This window comes from Aspergillus uvarum (assembly GCF_003184745.1).
Source record: "Aspergillus uvarum CBS 121591 unplaced genomic scaffold BO82scaffold_9, whole genome shotgun sequence".
Lineage (NCBI taxonomy): Eukaryota > Fungi > Ascomycota > Eurotiomycetes > Eurotiales > Aspergillaceae > Aspergillus > Aspergillus uvarum.
Window position 1 is genome coordinate 233,824 of NW_020291306.1, and position 17,746 is coordinate 251,569.

Below are 17,746 nucleotides of genomic sequence, written 5' to 3' on the forward strand. Positions count from 1 at the left end.
CTGCCCAGCGGCCCCACAGAACATAGGAAAGCAGGGAATGTGTAAAGCAACCCAGACCAACCAAATCAAACTATACTCCCCCCGCCCTTACCCCCCCTCCCGCTCCCCTCTGTCTTCCACACCGTCCATGCCCCGGTGATCATGACCTTTAACCCGAAGGCAAACCACAGGCTGCTCGCTAAGCTGGCTACCTTGGAGAGACCACCGGCAGTCATGGCACCCAGGAACAAGGCCAGGAACGCCCCGACCCGACGGTCCCGCTTGGGGTTCTTCCGCGCCAGCAGATTCGGGTCCACCAGGAGATCGCACAGCAGACTGGTCAGCACCACCGTGGGGATCTCGTCGAACTCCAGGATGCGCGAGGCACAGACCTGCCCGCCCGCTTGAAAGGCCAGGAGCGAGATGGGGATAATCTGCATCCATTGGATCGGCGCACGCGGGTCTTCGGGTCGGGGCGAGACGATCCTGAGCTCCACGAGGAGGGCGGCGACTAAGAGGCAGATCGACTGAACTGCAAAGGAGAGGATGAGGGAGGAGCGACGGCGAGGTGGACCGAGGAAGCGCGACGCCTGGATGAAGATGATGTTGCTGGCGATAAAGGTGCAGAGCGCAATGAGGGACTTAGCCCACAGGTATGCTGGGTATCTCGGTTGACTTGAGGCACCGAGGGCGATGAAGACGGTGTTGCCTGTACAGCAAGTCGTTTAGAGGCCGTGACAAACGTGACGAGGCGATTGCTGGATCCGAGATGTGAAACAAAGTAGGGCATGGTTGATACATACCTGTTTGCATGCTGGAGAAGCTTCCCCAGGCATTGAAGGACAGTCCGTCCACCAGGCCACTTACAAACCCGCAGACGATCAAAGGTATATCGGCATAAGCAATATCAATCTCGGTCTGGAGATGACGCGCTACTCTGCCATAGAAGAGTATCTCTCCGTCGTCATTCGACTGAGCAAGGGAGACAATCGTGCTGTTGCCTGAGGACCAAAGGCCACCTCTGTCCTCGCTGAACTGCAGATGTCTGGAATATGCCGTGACAGCTGCCGGAGTGGGCCGAATGTCATCGGCGGGAGGTTGATGCATGATGAACTGAGACAGGCAACCGAGACCCAGCGCCGATGAAGAGAAGAATGATTGAGAAGCTGCCGCTTTCATCCTTGGAGCCAAACCATGACCATGCCTATATACAGCCGCCTTTCGTACAGAGTTTGCCATCCCCACCATACCGTCTCCACGCCAAGGCACTGATAAGAGCCAGTGCAACCATGTGTCCGTGATATTTTCGTCCGGAGACACGCATGCCTACCAGAAGCCGCGGATGTCGTGGTACACCGCCGAAGCAGCGGTTTCAGATATCAGCCCAATGTCCATCGCATACCCGCATCATCCTGGCGCGACACATGGGGTTGGAGATGGATATACCATGTCCAAATCAATCAGGCGACAGCAAACTCGGGTCTCAGTCTGCATGATATTGGACATATCACATCGCCTGCCAGAGGGAGCCGCTTGGCAAACCCTTGGCATAGGCTTGTAACTTGGCTCCGTGGATGGCCTCCAAGCCTCCGGGAGGCTCTAGACATATGTCGATCACGATAAGCCAAGATCCAGCTCAAGAGAGTTTCGCCAAAAGCTGACCGGGACAGCCAGCGGGATCTTGGCAGATACGAGTTGTTCGGAAGCGTTCCTTTTTCTCATTCGAAAAGATGCAGACATCAATCATCTAGATGCCGAAAACGAGACACTTGGCCTGTCAGCAATGCTCTATTGGGACATTGGGACAAGTCACGAGACAATCACGACAGTGGCGGAATGGGCTCACGATAATCTCGTTCCCAACTACTCAAAACCCGGTGTCTTTCTGCTTTTTATTTTCTTTTCGTCGTTTGCGATCTCTCATGCAATAGGACAATAAAACGTGATTCTGGCGCGAAATTGGAGTTTGATCTGCAATGAGCTCGACCACCAATGACCGTGCAGCTCGGATTCTTCAGGTGCTGAGCCACGCTGGGCAGTTTGATATCCATTCTTGGCACTCTTTTCCGCAAGAAGATCTGCACCAAGGCTCTCAGGCAGAAAGGTAGCCAAGATGCCTGGAAGCCGGTTGATGACTCCTTTCATGATGTCACGGACAAGATTAAGTTGAGACAGACATCACATGGGACAATCACCCTTGCACATCCCCGTTATCTACGTAGTGCCCAAAGAAGAGAGTTATGGATTGGATGTTTCCTCCAACCCTCATCGAGTATGGTGGGTCGCAAACCATGATGGAATAATGAAAACGTAACATAGTAATCATGCCTATGAGACTAACATAACAGTCATAAACTAACAGCAGTCCGTACGGTATCAGGTTCCTTTTGTTGAATGTACATCTGTTGTTTTTCGATATCAAATCGTAGTGATCGTAGCTACAGATGCAGTGCGCTTATATGCAGGTGCCATGCTGCGCGGACATGACACAAGGGTTCATCAGCCCCAGAAAAGATCCCGTCTAGCGACAGGTATCCTAAGTCCCGGGATGACCCGTATTCGGACAATCGCAAAGAATGAGGCAATGGTGCAACGCGGAATTAAAGATTATGCTCATGGAAGGGGGTATCTTGAGGCGTCTCGAGGTATTGACAGGGGCGGCATCCGACTTCCTACTCCGGCAAGCCCTCCTCGCCCGGCACCCGCCTGAAGGTCAAAGTCCGGGTTGTTCTCCAGCAGCACATCATGCTTCTGTTGAGCCGGAACAGGCGGTGGTCGCCAGCGAGGATTGATAGGCCGCTGGGAAATGGAAGTGAAGTGGCTTACTTCACTAGTAGTGGGTGAGTGAGGGGCCTCAGCCGATTCATCCAACGGTTTCCGCTCACCAATGGCACCAGGTGTGAGGGCAGGAGGCAACCGTGGTGGGTTAGCTACTGCCGACTCGTTGGGATTCACAAATCGAGGATCCACATCTTCAAAATAGTCCGTTGAAGGCGAAGGTGCGTGTTGTCGCGCGGAGCCGTAGCCATGCGCCGGCGAGGGTGTGTGGTGAGCGGGGGCATCTGCTTGCGCCCAGCCAGCACGCGGGTGGTTATGCGAACTGTTTGGTCGTTAGAATACATAATCACACATTATCAATATGTACCCCCCGAAGAAAGGAATAGCTTACGGTGTCCGGCTGTAGAGACTTGTAGGGCTTATAGGCTCAGGATATCCATCGGCTGACATTGCATGCGGCTGGGAATCAGACGTCACCCCATGCGACACAGGATCCGCAGAGCCCAGTCGTTTTGGCTGCGGCTGCATCTCGATAGCTTGTCCAGCCGCCTCATAATCCGCAGATACAGCCATCCCTATCGGACCCGGAGATGGTTGTCGATGAACACCCGCGGAGGGTGCTGGGCCGCGGTAATCATATTCAGTCTCAGGAGGGGGTGTCGGCCGAGGCCCTGGCGACGGACCATAACCACCCGGCTGAGGGGGTCCTCGATAACCTCGACCCATCGCTCCTGGATGTCCACCTCTCATCGGCCCGCCCGGTGGAGGTCCTCGTGGTCCTGGCCCGTAATAACCTCCCCGGCCGTAACCTCCTCGCGGGCCATATCCGCCACGTCCACGTGGGGCAGATCCTGGAGGAGGGGGACCTCGTCGCGAGCCCATACTGCCGTCGGAATACTGATTGCGTAGTCGAGCATCGGGAGGTCCGGGGCGCATCCGCGGCCCGGGTCCTTGAACAGAGGGAGGAGCACTTTCGATATGATCCGGTGGGGCATTGTAGGCTATTACATCACCGCGCATATTGGCATATGTACCAGTGGGCAATGCAGCATCACTAGGGGTATTCCGAGCGTTCAAAGGGGTGCGATCATCGTCGCTGTCGTGGGTTGTTGTACGGAATGTAGTGAATGTGGGTCCGACATCAGAGGTAGGAGGCGAACCAGTAACAACCGGCTCCTTGACATCGACATTGAAGCTCTCAGGCTGACCCAAACCTCCTGCTGCTGCCGCGGCGTTCTGACGATTGTAGAAATTCTCCCCGCTCATTTCAGCATTCTCTGCGATGCGCCTCTTCCTCGCCTTGCGGCTCACCAGTGTCCGGCGCATTGCACATGTGACCACACCGCAAGTAACAAGCAGAATGGTGGCCACAAGCACAATCCATCCTCCCCATTTGAGATGCGGAACAAACAGTAAGATGTCGACGAGGAAAGCTAAAAGAGACACGAGCAGCGTGGGCAGGAGTAGAATTAACAGTGCCAGGAGATATCGTGGCGAATGCGACGGGGCGTGAAAGTGTGCTGCTGCCGCCAGGCAAAGACAAATGAGCGTGAGGAAGGCTGCGATGGGGTGGACAATCAGGATGGCTGAAAGCGACTTCCGAGTACTGGGCGGGATATTGAATTCGCTGCTGCTTGTGTTGGTCGTAATAATGTTATCTGTAACACCAGTCGTGAGTTTCCGTAAGCAACAACCATATGAAACCCGGTCTAAGAGGAAGGGCGAGAATGCGCCGGACAGAAGAGAGCAGGCAACGAACCGTCGGCATAGCCAACATGGATGCTGGTACACTGGTCACCTTTGCAGTAACCGAAAACACCATAATCAACATTCTCGAAAGTCGCTAAGGGTATGCTTTTGACAATCGGAGTCGAGATGACGGAGATGAGGAGAAGAACAAATGCGATCAGTAGGAGGATAGTAAGCGGTGTAGCGGGTTTGAGAAGCATGGCGACTCGAGAGCGGAGCGACACTGTCGCCGCGATCGAGAGGCGGGCGGGGAACCAGAAGTGGCTGGCGTGATGCAAATGGCAGGAATTGACCACAATTGATTCGAGCACGCTGAGTTGAAGTGCAAGGTGATCACCAGAAAAGCTCAGAAGATGCTTTGTAACATCAGGTGCAACTCTGCAAGGACTTAATGATTGCCCACCTCCTGAGACATAGAGAGCAGGGGAGGCGGGAAGCCTGAGGAATCCGCGACAGAAGTGGTGACAAAGAAGGGTGGGTTCGGAGATTGGAAGAAGGTGAACCAATCCGCCCTAGATAAGGTATGATCTAACTTGGTAACTGACTAACTGGATCTAGGGGGAAAAAAGAGGTAAAAGAAGTAGAGTAAAGACGATTTTACTGGGAGATAATGCGGGGAGATTAAAGAGGTGAGCGGGAGAATGCAAAGGAGGAAGAGAAGGTGAAGAGGCGAATATTGTTAGAGGAGGGAATTAAAGAATGACTGGATGTGAGGGTAAGGAAGGGTAAGGGTAGGTAGGAAGGAGTTGGAGGAGAGAGAGGGTGAAATGAAGGAGAGTGGATGGGACAGGCATGGGACATGGGACGGTAGCAAGACCCGATTAAACCGTCTGGACTGGACTGGACTGAATTGAACGAACACTGCCTGCCGCCGCAAGTGCAGGGACGGCCGGGCGGATTTGCAAGATATGTGGGATTCTGATTGGAGCAATAAGCCAGGATTCCTTAGTCATCGCCGCCACTCTCCAACTTGCACTACACAGTACGGAGTTCGCGAGTAATCATTCTTTCCCCTACATTGCCCTGTTGCTGTCGCTGTCGCTGTCATGATCATCGTCACTGTCACTGTCACTGCCACTGTCACTGCCACTGCTTCTGCACTCGAGGGATGGCCACTTTAATAGTCATTCTTCTTGAAGAATATACGGACGAACCAGTGGTCCTGCCCGTTGATCTCTATCTGGAAGTGGCTAATCTTGCTGCCTTTCCCACTCTTGCTTTCCCCCCCCCCCCCGCTAATTGCGCCAATGCATATCCACATCTCTCCACGTCCACGGTGCCGCAGTCAGCTTGGAATACTGCCCCCTCTGGTGCCCACGCTGAGATCTCTTCTGATTTGTCGAACCAGAGATAACGATGATGGGGCCGAGTTCCACGCCCTCACTGTCCTGGTTTGACATCTCAGGATCCCACGAACCTCCATGCTTTGTTAAATTAGGATGGGCTTCCCAGGATGATGGATCATGGACCATTTGTGTGCCCGTGAGCGTGAGTCTATTTTTGGAAGACCCTTGGAATCAGGTACAGTCGCACCCGTCTACATACATACCACTCATCTCTTAGGAACCACAAGATGACATACCGTCTCAAAGCCATGTACCCGAGCCGCAAGACAGATTCAAACGGGACTCAAATGGATACCGGCAGTGGGTGAAGAGAGGCGGGCATTATGGTGACGACTCATCTGGATCAGTCCATGATGACGCGGAAGTGGGATTGATGACGATAGCTCACCCATTTTGCGACAGGCAGTTTCTCCACGAGAAGCTGAATCTGTGCTATACGCCATGCCATACAGAAGGTTGAATGTGCTTGACCGCTTGCAAGACCATAGCCTGCTTTTTTAAATTCTCGAAGAACGGCATATCAATTCCCGCGAGGCTGCGCGACAAACAAGCTCAATGTAGTGTGCAACTCGCCTGCATCGAACTAGTCGTTGAACAAGATACGATCCAGATGAAACAAGATGCGAAAAAAACACACTGGTTCGAATCAGAAGCATGTAGTGAGATTCTTTATCCACCAACTATTTCAACGTACGAGTAGACCACACAGTATGGGGGGGCGCCCAAGTTTGAATCGATCTTGACAGGTGTGGGTGGGTGGCCTTGGATGGTTCGGGCCGTAATCTTGGCAATCGAGAGAGTCCATTGAGATTGAGATCAATCTCTCTCTCTCTCCCTGTCTCTGTGCCACCGCAAACACCAAACAGACAGACACACCACGGATTTTATCCGATCAAAGCCTTTCCCGTCCAGTCTAAGCACGTTTCTCCAATAGCTGGCGGCCATGTCGACCCTAGATATAGCAGCATCCTTAATTCGTTGGACCTGCGGTGGCTGGGCCGCGGAGGCTGGGAAAGACAGGTCGGCGGTCGTATCGCCAACCACCTCGGACGGTCAATAGCAGCCCAATTCAGAGCTCTTTTCTCCCTTGCTTCCTGCCCCCGACCATCTTGTCTCTCTTATCTCTCTCTCGACCGGCTCGGGTCCTACGCGCTGGGAATGTCCATGAGATATCTCATACCGCGTTGCAAGTGAGCAATTGAAACACATAGTTACATTCCTCGGTTGATCCCGACCGCCATGTTAGCTCCGGGATCGGGCAATGTGAGTCTGCGGACTGTCAGTTGTAAGTGGAATGTCGGATTTGTTTGACAGCCAGCCAGCTAGAGATCTCAACCCACCTTGGTCGATTGTGGTTTGAACCGATGGCCTGACTCCATGCAGCAAGTAGACCGCAGATGATACACACCGAGGATCAACAGTCCGTTGCCGCTTCAGATGACTACTACTCTTTCTCAAGCCAGAGCTCCAGCGCAAGGTCTCGGACGAGTGGCAGTCGAGCCAATGTCGTGCGCTATGCAACCCCCAACTCTCGACCTGCATCCCGTCCTCCTTCCCCTAGCATATCAAGAACGCATCTCGCCCCGCCGGTGGCTGGTGCGCCATCGCAACCCTCTATAGACTCCTCGAGCGACAACAGAATCTTTCTGACACCCGCGTCGCAAACGATACGCTCCGTCGAGGATAGAGAAATTCACCTGAACCCCATGTCCCATACCACATCCAGTCGGGCTCCCGCCGACAGCTACGCGGGACGCCCACCAACTCCTGGAATGGACGACTCGCCTTATATTCATTTCGCCATTAGCCAGCTGACGCGTGATGAGGAAGTGGCGGGCCCCAGGAGGAGAAGTTCGATCGTGAGCCGTGACTCGCCCGCTGAGCCTCTACTTTGGGACGATGGCTTAGGCTGCTTCATCCGCTCACATGGACCTTCCTCAACCCCGGACGTCAGACACCAGCAGAAATCTCCTATCTCCGCAAGAAGGTCGCCCCAGAAATCGGTTGACCCAGAATCTTTCATCCCAGTAGATCCCCCAGAGGAAAGCCTACTTTACCCTGCGCTGGACTATGTGCCTTTTGTGTTGCGCACATGGGCACTGGCCACCCTCACGATTTGCTGCTTGCTCATGATCGCCGGGATTATCTTCTGCAATGTTTGGTCCCCAAGGCATCAAGGACTTTGGGATTACGAGACACAAGGTGGTGCCCATTACTTCGTCATGCAATTTCTACCGCAGATTTTCGGTATGATTATCACCATTTGGACGTTCGTGGTTCAAGCTGCCGTTTACCGCGTCATGCCTTTTGCTATCATGGCATCGGAGCGGCCGTTCGATCGCATTCTTCAGAGGCTGCCAGTCGTGCCACGCAACTTTATTTTGCCTGACTTCTCACATTTTCGACATGGCGAAGCCCTGGTTGGATTCTCCTTGCTCTTGATGTGGCTCTCGAATCTTATCGCATTGCCGCTCCTGAGTTGTTTGTTCCAGGCCAAGTGGTATGAAATTGACGGCCAAGGCACGTGGCGATGGGCCGCCGTTTTGGCTGTGGGCTGGACGCTGGTGGCTATTTACGGATTGATGACTATCGGGCTGGTTTTGCTCATGCTTCGCTTTTTCCGTACATGGTCAGGCTTGATGTGGGATCCTGTTAGCCTGGCTGATCTCATTTCGGTCATTCAACGGTCAAACATTCTGCACGATTTTGAACAGTCCGAAACATTGCCGCATGTGGGGGATTCACTCGACCCCCGATTCCTTCGACTGGGTTACTGGCAATTATCAAGTCGCGGCGAGTTCTTCTATGGTATTGGTGAGGCTGACGCCCCGATCCGAACACCATCTCTTCACCACCTTGAAAAGAATCTTCAGATGCAGTCACACGGTCTGTCCAAGGTCTCTGTTGATCTTGAGCGCCAGGGTATGGCCGAAAAGGGCGAATACCACGAGAATCTATACGCTCCTTCTGTTCGCTACCGCTGGATTCCATGGTTTCTCAAGGACACATCCGTGATAGCTTGGACGGTCATCATATGTGCTTTGTTCGTCGCTTTTGTACTGGTTAGCTTTATCCATGACGCGATCCAAGGAGGCTTCCCCCCACGGTTGCCTACATTGCCTTCCACCGGCGGCTTTTCGTCTTCCAATTTCTGCTACAGCTTTGTGCCGGCTCTGATCGGAAACGTCTTTTTTCTCGCATGGCAGCCCATCGACGTCTTCTTTCGTGCGTCGCAACCCTTCGCTTCGTTGTCGTCACCCGAAGGTGCACGTGCAGAGGAGAGCCTGCTGCTGGCGTATCCGTCGTGTCTTCCTTTCCAGGTGACGATCCTGGCGGTCGCCAACAAGCACTACAAAGTGGCCTGGATCTCATTCATGAGTATTACGTCTGCCGCCATTCCCATTCTCGCCGGGGGCGTTTTCATTGCGTTGAACTATCCGTCCGAACATGCAGTCAAGATTGCAGCATCGATGCCTGCTTTCTACGCGATGGTGGTATTCTGTGCTCTCTATACGGTGTCCTTCTTGTGTATCTGGCCTCGCCGTCAACGCTACCTGCCTCATGATATCAGCACGCTGGCCGATTTGATCAGCTTCCTCTACCAAAGCCCCCTCCTCGCGGATAAAATCTTGCGCGAGCCTAGGAGCAAAACAGACCTAGTCACGCGACTGGTTGTCGCACCACCTGGGGACCGCGAGCATTCTGTGTATGGCTTTGGGATATATGTCGGCCGCGATGGCAAAGAACATCTGGGAATTGATCGCCTTGACCGCCCCGGCCGGACCGATATGCTGATTAACACAGAATATACGAGGTAGTCCGGTTGCTCGCACAACAGTTGCGGAGTTGACGAAACCCGGACGGGCATGCACTTGATTCCTGCGCTCAATCCGCAGCTCCTTCCTTTATGCAAATGATTCATGTATTATGAACGATCGATGAACTTACGGATATCCATATATGTGTTACGGTGTTACGAGCCCAACTTTCCGCCCGTTATGATGGACTACTTAATGATAATGAGACATATTGATGTACTGATGTATCTATGAACTATGATATTGCTTTTCTTAGTGACCTTTTTTTTTTTTTTTTTTTAGAGTTGTCTACCATGTTTCATGTTGTCGCATGAATCTTTTCAACTTGCTACGTTAAAACCTGTCCTGTCCTTTGGTGTGGATATTTATAGTAAGGAGCGACAGCTCGGCTGGTGAGCTCATCACGTGAGCAGATAAGACTAACCATGTCTGTTATAGTGCAGGCTTCCACTCGTCTCAACTGTACAGTACCTGATCTGATCATCCGAACCACCCGCATACATGCTGCACTTGACTTAAATACTTGTGACGTCCAAGTGAAGTAGAGGTCAGACAGACAGCTGATTAATGTGTTTTGAACTCTCGGTACTGAACAATGCAGTTTGAAGTGTCGAAATTCTGATATTGCCGCACAAGAGAAGTACACGGATATCTAGTCCGATCCCAAATTTGTGAGCTCTCCAGACTCAGGGGCCTCCACCATGGTCTATCGTGGAAAGCCAAGCACCGGGTGTCAGAATTGCCGGACGAGGCGCATCAAGGTCAGTGTCTCAGGTTCTGTAACTGACTCTGGCTAACTCCCACTCAGTGCGATGAAACTCGCCCACACTGTAGAGCTTGTGTGCGGACGAATCGGTTATGCCCGGGGTATCTAGATCCATTTGATGTTATGCTCCGAGATCAGGTCGCCTTTAAACGCAAAAAGCGAGACACTCAGGTTTCAACTACAGCCTCAGCGAGTCCGGCCAAACTAGCTTCTCTAACCACCTCGGTGATTGCGGCAGCGCCTGAAACCGCCGTGTCCCCCAATGTGACCAGGGTAGATTGGATAGATATTGTATTTGACAAAACCTGCAACATACCGAAAAGCGTAAATCTGCCTCTGGAAGACACGGTGGCATCATTATTCTTTAGCTCCTATCTATATTCACCCAAGGATCCACTGATTCGGGAAGGGTTCATGGAAATGGTGCCCCATGCTTACGCAAACGCTCAGCCTGGGTCGCACTTGAAACTCATCACGTTGGCGGTGTCTTTTTTCTCGGTGTCGGCGTGGACGGGCAATCGGTCATATCTCCGAACCGCCGAACAGCTGTGCGTTCAAGCGATATCTAAAACCAGAGAAGCGATTCAAGGCGGCATCGACCAGAATCAAGATGAGATTCTGATGACGGTACTCTTGCTATTGATTTATGAGGTAAGTAGACTAATACTTCATTATATGCGCGGATCTAACGACATGGCCAGGAATTCTCAGCTATGAAGGAGTGCAGGGCCCCAGGGAAGACCCATTTACGTGGCGCAATTGCCTTGATAAATAGTCGGAGTCAAGATCAGCGGGAGACGGACCTCTCGATAATGTTGGAAAATGCAGTGCATGCACAACTTGTAAGCTCTACTGGTGTGCAGCTCATTGGGCGTGAACTAATAATTCAGATCAAAACAACCAAAGGGCTCGCGTATCCTGTTATGCAGACCCCCAAAGTCTGGCCGCCCGCGCCAGTTGCGCCCGAGTCGGCCTCAACTCAATTAATGATGGCCACATCTGACCTGGTCAGTCTACGACAAGCATGGGACAAGCTTGCCTTGAACCAGCCCGCCGCCAATGTCACAGAGCTCGAAGAGATCCTCGCTCGGGCGAGGCATCTGGACACCAAGCTTGTAGCTTGGACGCACGCCCTCCCGTCCCACTGGCATCCCGTCTCTGCCACCATGATATCAGATTCCGTCCGCAAGGCAGGCATGTACAAGAACCGATGTGACTGCTACGCGGACATCTGGATCGCGAGCACATGGAATTTCTACCGCGACTCGCGCATTGTCATCCAGAACATCATCCTCAATTGTCTGCGCCTCCTATCGCCGCGCATCCGGAGCGACGAGATTCAGTGCGCCCTGGACACCATCCAAGACCTTGCCACCGGCATTTGCGCCACCATCCCATACTTCCTTGGAAGCCAGTCGAAGCCAGCGCAGATGGGCATGGAGAAGATCGACTATCCCGAGGCGGATGCTCGACGGGTCACCGCGGGCCACCGGCAGACATCGCCACTTCTGGGGGGATGGCTGGCATCGACGAATCTGTTCAATATGACTATGCTACCTCTGACGGATGAGCTGCATGCTTGGGTCTTGGAACAGAAGCAGCGGGTGCTGCGGATCTATACCTTTGGCTCCGTAGAGGGCGTCCGATGATGGAAAGTATGGCGTACATGGCTATGGCCAGTCCAACAAGTTGTCATAGAGTCTCTGCCTTCACTGGATCTCTTTTATTGGGAATTGGACCGACGGACGGTTTTCAAGTCGACACCAGCACATGTGGAGATGCGCATCTCACGAGCTCTGATGTGCCGAAACTCCTATACTCTGACGAAGCGAGAAACTCGGTTGGGTAATAAGTATGCTGCACGATAAAGTGACCCAATGTGGGCTGGGTGTTATGCGCATTACTGGCGAAGTGGCAACCGTCTTGACCTACAGAACACCCGCCAGTTCTCTCCCGGCTCTACCCATGTCATTGCGAAATATTGAGCATAAACCACCCGACACTTCCGCGGCTCGTTCTCTTTCAAAGTCGCGCAGCTACTGATCAGACGCCCCACCAGAAGCAATCGTCCAGAGCAATCTAACACATGACCGGACTGATGATTTTCACGCGGCTCTAATAGACCAGCCGCGCAGACTCGAACCTGCTTACTATTGTTGCTGCAGTAGAGTAGACGCGATTGCAGAATTTAGGTATATATTGTACAGATATACACATATAAGAGACAATAGAAACCTGATACCTGGGCTCTTGGAAAGATAAGAGTCGCCTTGTCCCAGCACGACCGAGCCAGAAGTTAGATATCGTCGTAGAAGACAACGCCTGTACTTCTTCAACAAGCAATTAGTATATCCGGACTCTGCCACCCCAAACCACAGCTGTCTTCAAGACGCGTACTCGATAAAGGTTAGAGAGGTGGTTTACACAGAACAAGCTACCATTCGCTTTACGCGCCGAATCCGAGCTCCGTTCTGGAGGCAACGGTAGCGGGCATTCACCGAGACAGAACGCTTTCGAAGATCCCAAAAAAAAGCCCTCGTGGATGTGTGGATGGAGTATCCTTGCAAAACGCAGCACGCAGAAATCACTCCGAGGGAAGAAGACCGAAGCGCAGAGAAGTGTGAACATGACACATAGACGGAGTTAGTGGAGATAGTGGGAGTATTTATCGTCCTCTGACTAAGCGACATCGCAACTCCTCTTTCTCCTCTTTCTCCTCAAGCCGCTACAATCCCCTCACACTCACCCTCAACAACACAATCACAATCACAACCAAACAAGTCAATTCTTCTCATGCGCGAACAATAATCCTCAATTGAATTACCTCCAGTCCTCCAAGAACCATCCTCCTGCGTGCTCAAACCCCCCCCCCCCCCACCACCATCACCACAAAACAAAATGGGCCTCCTCCGCTACTTCATCCCCGACCAACAAAAACCCTCCCCCTCCACCGATACCTCCTCAACCCCGACAACCTCAACAACCACCCCCCCAACCACCCCCTCATCAGCCCGCCCAGCATCCACAGAATTCGACCCTCCGCTCCCCAAACTCTGGACGCCCCAAACCAACCTCAAACTCCTCCTCGGCGGCACAGCCTTCCTCGCCCTAACCGTCTTCACGACCCGGCGCGCAATTCACCGGCGCCGGCTCGCCGCCATCCCGCCCTTCTACACGAGCGCCCCGTACCACAAGCCGTCCGTCAGCGGGGGCGTCGAGGCCTTCGAGGCGCTCAACCTGGCGACGCTGAACGTGCTGGCCTTCGCCATGATGAGTACCGGGGGTGTGCTGTACGCGATGGATATTAACAGTGTCGAGGATATGCGGCGGTATGTGCGGCGGGCTTCGTTGAGTGAGGAGGATGCCGCCAAGGGGTTGGAGGAGGGGGATCGGGAGATGGAGAAGGAGGTGGAGGCTTGGGCGGCTAAGGTGCTAGGGGAGAAGTTTGGGCGGGAGTTGAGGGCGCAGCGGGAGAGGGAAGTGTCTGACGCTGAGAAGGGGGATGGGACTGAAACTAAGAAAGGGGAGTGAGGGTTGCTTCGTTTGAGGGGGATACTGGGGGGATGGGACGGGATGGGACGGTGTTTATGGTGCTTATGGTGCTTCTGGACTGGATATATCTCTACTTTGCATGACAACATACCCTACTCTTGTATTTATCGCATTTTGACGGGCTTAAGCTGAAGCTCGAGCTGAGAACAAGCTGAGACCAAGCTCGTGAGCAAAACATACAACAAATGCTATGATCATTTTATGACCATGCCTCGCTTGAGCTACCGAGTAGGCTATACCTACTGCTCCATCTGCTCGTATCGCTCCCGCGCCGTCTGTCGCGTCTTCTCCAGGAACTCATCGTACCGACCCCGCGTGTTGCGCCCGGCCTCCTCCGTCGCGTCGCCCAGCTTGCCGCCGTGGGCCCCCAAGCCCACGCCCTGCGCATACACCTCGGTCGCGATCGGCGCCGTCATCCCCGTGCCCTGCGCCCCCAGTCCCGACCCCGCGGACCAGCCCATCTTGCTGAGCAGCGACGCGCCCTTGGACGCCGCCGGTACGGCGGGCTCCTCTTCCTTCGCCGCAGGGGCCGCGGGCCGCGGCTTGGCACCACCAGCCTTGGCCCGGCCGAATGCCTGTCGCCGCTCGCGGGCACGGTCGCGATACTCTGTCGGCTGCGGGATGATGCCGTGTTTGACGAGCTTGCGCGTGGCATGCGCGATGCGCTCCTCATCCAGCAGATTCTCGCGGTGCATCTGACTGAGGCGTTCGTGCAGGTTGACTTGGGCCGTGGACTTGAATTTCCGCATGCACAGGTAGCAGCAGTTCTGGGCGGGATTAGCATAGGATTGGCTTGGAGGAGCGGCGGGGTTCAGCGGGGATGCTGCAGCTGCAGCCTCCGACGTCTGCTGCGGCTCCCCGCCGCCCAGTTTGTCCTCGCCATCCTTCTTCTGGATCCCGTGCAACTCCGCGTGGCGGTTACTCCAGAACTGCAGGTGCGACGGCACCGCCATCTTCTTGGCCGCTGCACTCGCGGCGGCGTCGGCCTTTCGCTTCTTGGCCTTGTCGGTGTCCCTGCTGCCCTTGGTTGGTCCCTCCTGACCAGCAGCCCTGTCTCCCTTGCCGCTGTCAAGCTCCGCGGTGGACACCGTGAGCTCCTTGACGTAAGCCTCTTCGTCCCAGTACATGAGTTTCAGGGCTGGGTTGTTCAGCGGGCTGAACGTGAATCGTTCATTGCTGGGGGTGGGGTTCAGGACCGGGACAAAGACACCAGCATGGATGTAGCTGACGAGGACCGGCCTCGAGGAGATGGTAAACTTGTCGAATGAATTGAGTCGGGTGATGGCAGCTTGTGCATCCTAGGACTATGTTAACAAGGCCTTGGGGAAACTAGGAGCGACATACCTGAATAGTTGCAAATTCCGCAAACCCGTAGCGCCAGCTCTCGTTGGTTTTGCGACCCCTCACAAGCAGGACACGGCGAATGGAGCCATCTCGAGCCCCGAGGTTGGAGTCACCCGTGGTCGAAGCCACTTTAGCTCCCTTCTTTGCACCTCCTGTGGCATCATTGCTGGAAGACGAAGGACGGTACAGCTTCGCCACGCCCTTGGCCAGAAGTTCTTCGGTGACCGACGATTCCAGTCCGCGGAAAAGCAGGAACTGCGAGGGTTGGTTCTCGGGCGCCGCATCATTATCGCCGTGGTTATCGACTCTCGGGGCCGGTAGTCCAGGAGGACCTGCGGGGCCGCCATCTGGTCCGGATAAGCTTACTTCGAGTGGACGTTCCCATGAGCAACATACCAGGTCGAGGTGCTTGACAACGAAAGCACTTTTGACGAGTAGAATAATTGACAATGGCACACTAGACAATTTAGCTCTTGAATCAAGCTGAAAGTGGCTCAATTCCGGCCTTACCATCATGCAGGTCCAATCAGCCTCCGCGCGCGCCCGAGCACGGTCCTCTCTCTCGCGACTGTAGGCGATGCGCACCTTAGTGCCGCGGTCATTATGTGGATTGGGCCCATGGAGATATATGCTAGGGAAATTGCGTTCGATGAACGCCCGCGACTGGTTGAGATCTCGGAATCTCAAGAAGCCCAGCTGACGTGACACCTCTGGAAGCCATGATTAGCTTGACTGATAACGAAAACCGAGCATCACTTACTTGTCTGTCGATCACGAATGACACGGACGTCATCCAGACCATTAACATTGTAGAATTCCTTCAACTCATTCGTAATCTGTTCAAACCTCGACCAGACATCTCAGCTTCTTGCCATCAAATGACGGTGTTTCGGGGAGCGCCGCTCTGGCGCGTCGGCCACGACAAAGAAACATGACAAGGGAAAGGAGTTGTCGCACGTCTTCTTCCACCATTTCCACCGGCAACCCATCCATCATCACCTCCCGACTCTCTTGCCCGTAATGCGAATGCCGGCCGCGGCGGGGGCTGCGACTGCGGCTGCGACTGTAGCTTCGGCTCCGGCTGCCGTATCCGGGGGAGCGGTAGCCCTCGCGGTCGCGGTCTCTGTACGCCTGTCTGCCGCGCCGCGGTGGAGGGGGGGAGCGTGAGGAGCGGCGGCGAAAGTCATCGCGGTCCCGACTGCGGTAACGAGGTCTCGAGCTGGGTCGATCTCTGGTATGGTCTCCTCTTCTCTCTGAAGCTGGTCCCCGCGGAGGAGAGTGGGGCAAATCTTCTCATGGCGAAGCAGAGTCAGTTACTACCATGTCCAAAGCAAAGGATAGATATGTGGACGGTTCATTAAAGCATAGCCTTCGCCCTGTGCTACTGGTTTGCGGGGAGGAGGGCGTAATACCGCCAGGCGAGCGCGATCGGGAAGGCGAGCGATCATCGTACATCCGGCCGTCCCGGTCATCGCGGCGGGGAACAGGTCGATGTGGAGGTCCCGAAGGAAACCGGTTGTCTTCGGGATTGAAATGCGACATGATGGACAGTCATGGAGGAGTAGACGAGGGAAGAAGTTGGGGCTGCGCTTAGAGAGATGCCGTCCGCGGCATAAAGACGCACGCGGCAGATTCGCTGACCGCTTGAGACACCGCTTACCGCTAATGGTCGAGTTCATCTGTTGTGCTACTAGCTCCTTTTGTCTTAGCGGCTCGAGGCCTGCAGTATCGATCCATTCATTCATTGTCCATTGAAGATTGATTTCTTGCTGAAGTATACATGCTTCTGCAGAAATTTACTGAGGGTCATAACAGTTGCCTTGTCATGGAAGCTATCGACTGGAAACTCAGCAGCGTTTCTCCCGCATAATGCGAGGATGATTGAACCACTTCTATGAACAAATATTGTTCTCTCTTCTCTCTTCGGAGATACAATATCATGTACGGTGTGTGTACATTGGCTGGTTGGTCGGTTGTCAGGAGACCGTCTCATACCTAAGTATGTGGCTCAGTTGCGGTCAGCCTAAATATGGTTGTCACGCAGGCTGCCGCGGATGTTATCCTTTGCAATAACTAATTCTTAACGCGTGATGCAATGAATTACAAAGCAAGAATTCGGGTTTGAAAAATGAAGACATACATTCTTAGGGATGTCCACGGGAGCCGAGCAGCCGAGGGCGGACAGCGCCTTGTAGGGCTGAGCCTTCCGAGCCAGGGTCCTTCTTCAGCACCGAACCCTGAAATGACTTATAACAAATGTACTTGCCAGGTGTCTGAACTGCTGGCAGGACACACAGCCACGTCTGCATGCATTTCATACTTTCGACTACCTTAAGTGGCCTCATGGACATGGCCAACGCGGTTCCAGCACACCACATAAATAAAGTCATCAAGTCAGAGCTGACTTTCACATT

The 17,746-nt window shown here is 53.8% G+C and overlaps 6 protein-coding genes across 6 annotated transcripts; 3 read left to right on the top strand and 3 right to left on the bottom strand.

Moving 5' to 3' along the window:
- Positions 1 to 65: 65 nt before the first annotated feature.
- BO82DRAFT_389824 (YoaK family protein) lies at positions 66 to 1,121 on the bottom strand (the record flags this gene model as incomplete). The annotated part of the gene is made up of 2 exons (XM_025638477.1): positions 783 to 1,121; positions 66 to 688 (listed from the first exon to the last, which is right to left on the bottom strand). The coding sequence occupies exons 1-2, from the start codon at positions 1,084 to 1,086 to the stop codon at positions 66 to 68; spliced, it is 927 nt and encodes a 308-aa protein (XP_025495004.1). The 5' UTR covers positions 1,087 to 1,121.
- Positions 1,122 to 2,433: 1,312 nt separating this feature from the next.
- Positions 2,434 to 4,916, bottom strand: BO82DRAFT_210864 (putative pH signal transduction protein PalI). The gene is made up of 3 exons (XM_025630690.1): positions 4,517 to 4,916; positions 3,149 to 4,415; positions 2,434 to 3,079 (listed from the first exon to the last, which is right to left on the bottom strand). Exons 1-3 carry the CDS (start codon positions 4,704 to 4,706, stop codon positions 2,593 to 2,595), a joined length of 1,944 nt encoding a protein of 647 aa, XP_025495005.1. The 5' UTR covers positions 4,707 to 4,916; the 3' UTR covers positions 2,434 to 2,592.
- A 2,555-nt stretch (positions 4,917 to 7,471) lies between these two features.
- BO82DRAFT_351612 (DUF3433 domain-containing protein) lies at positions 7,472 to 9,898 on the top strand. Its single transcript, XM_025634471.1, has one exon. The coding sequence runs from the start codon at positions 7,559 to 7,561 to the stop codon at positions 9,668 to 9,670; it is 2,112 nt and encodes a 703-aa protein (XP_025495006.1). The 5' UTR covers positions 7,472 to 7,558; the 3' UTR covers positions 9,671 to 9,898.
- Positions 9,899 to 10,172: 274 nt separating this feature from the next.
- Positions 10,173 to 12,432, top strand: BO82DRAFT_210923 (Zn(II)2Cys6 transcription factor). The gene is made up of 4 exons (XM_025630692.1): positions 10,173 to 10,431; positions 10,479 to 11,087; positions 11,138 to 11,278; positions 11,327 to 12,432. The coding sequence occupies exons 1-4, from the start codon at positions 10,372 to 10,374 to the stop codon at positions 12,083 to 12,085; spliced, it is 1,569 nt and encodes a 522-aa protein (XP_025495007.1). The 5' UTR covers positions 10,173 to 10,371; the 3' UTR covers positions 12,086 to 12,432.
- Positions 12,433 to 13,199: 767 nt separating this feature from the next.
- On the top strand, positions 13,200 to 14,097 carry BO82DRAFT_210919 (uncharacterized protein). Its single transcript, XM_025630691.1, has one exon. It carries the CDS (start codon positions 13,335 to 13,337, stop codon positions 13,965 to 13,967), a length of 633 nt encoding a protein of 210 aa, XP_025495008.1. The 5' UTR covers positions 13,200 to 13,334; the 3' UTR covers positions 13,968 to 14,097.
- A 130-nt stretch (positions 14,098 to 14,227) lies between these two features.
- On the bottom strand, positions 14,228 to 16,325 carry BO82DRAFT_276130 (putative G-patch domain protein; the record flags this gene model as incomplete). The annotated part of the gene is made up of 6 exons (XM_025631137.1): positions 14,228 to 15,286; positions 15,333 to 15,679; positions 15,729 to 15,789; positions 15,843 to 16,042; positions 16,093 to 16,178; positions 16,216 to 16,325. The coding sequence occupies 6 exons, from the start codon at positions 16,323 to 16,325 to the stop codon at positions 14,228 to 14,230; spliced, it is 1,863 nt and encodes a 620-aa protein (XP_025495009.1).
- Between the last annotated feature and the right edge of the window lie 1,421 nt (positions 16,326 to 17,746).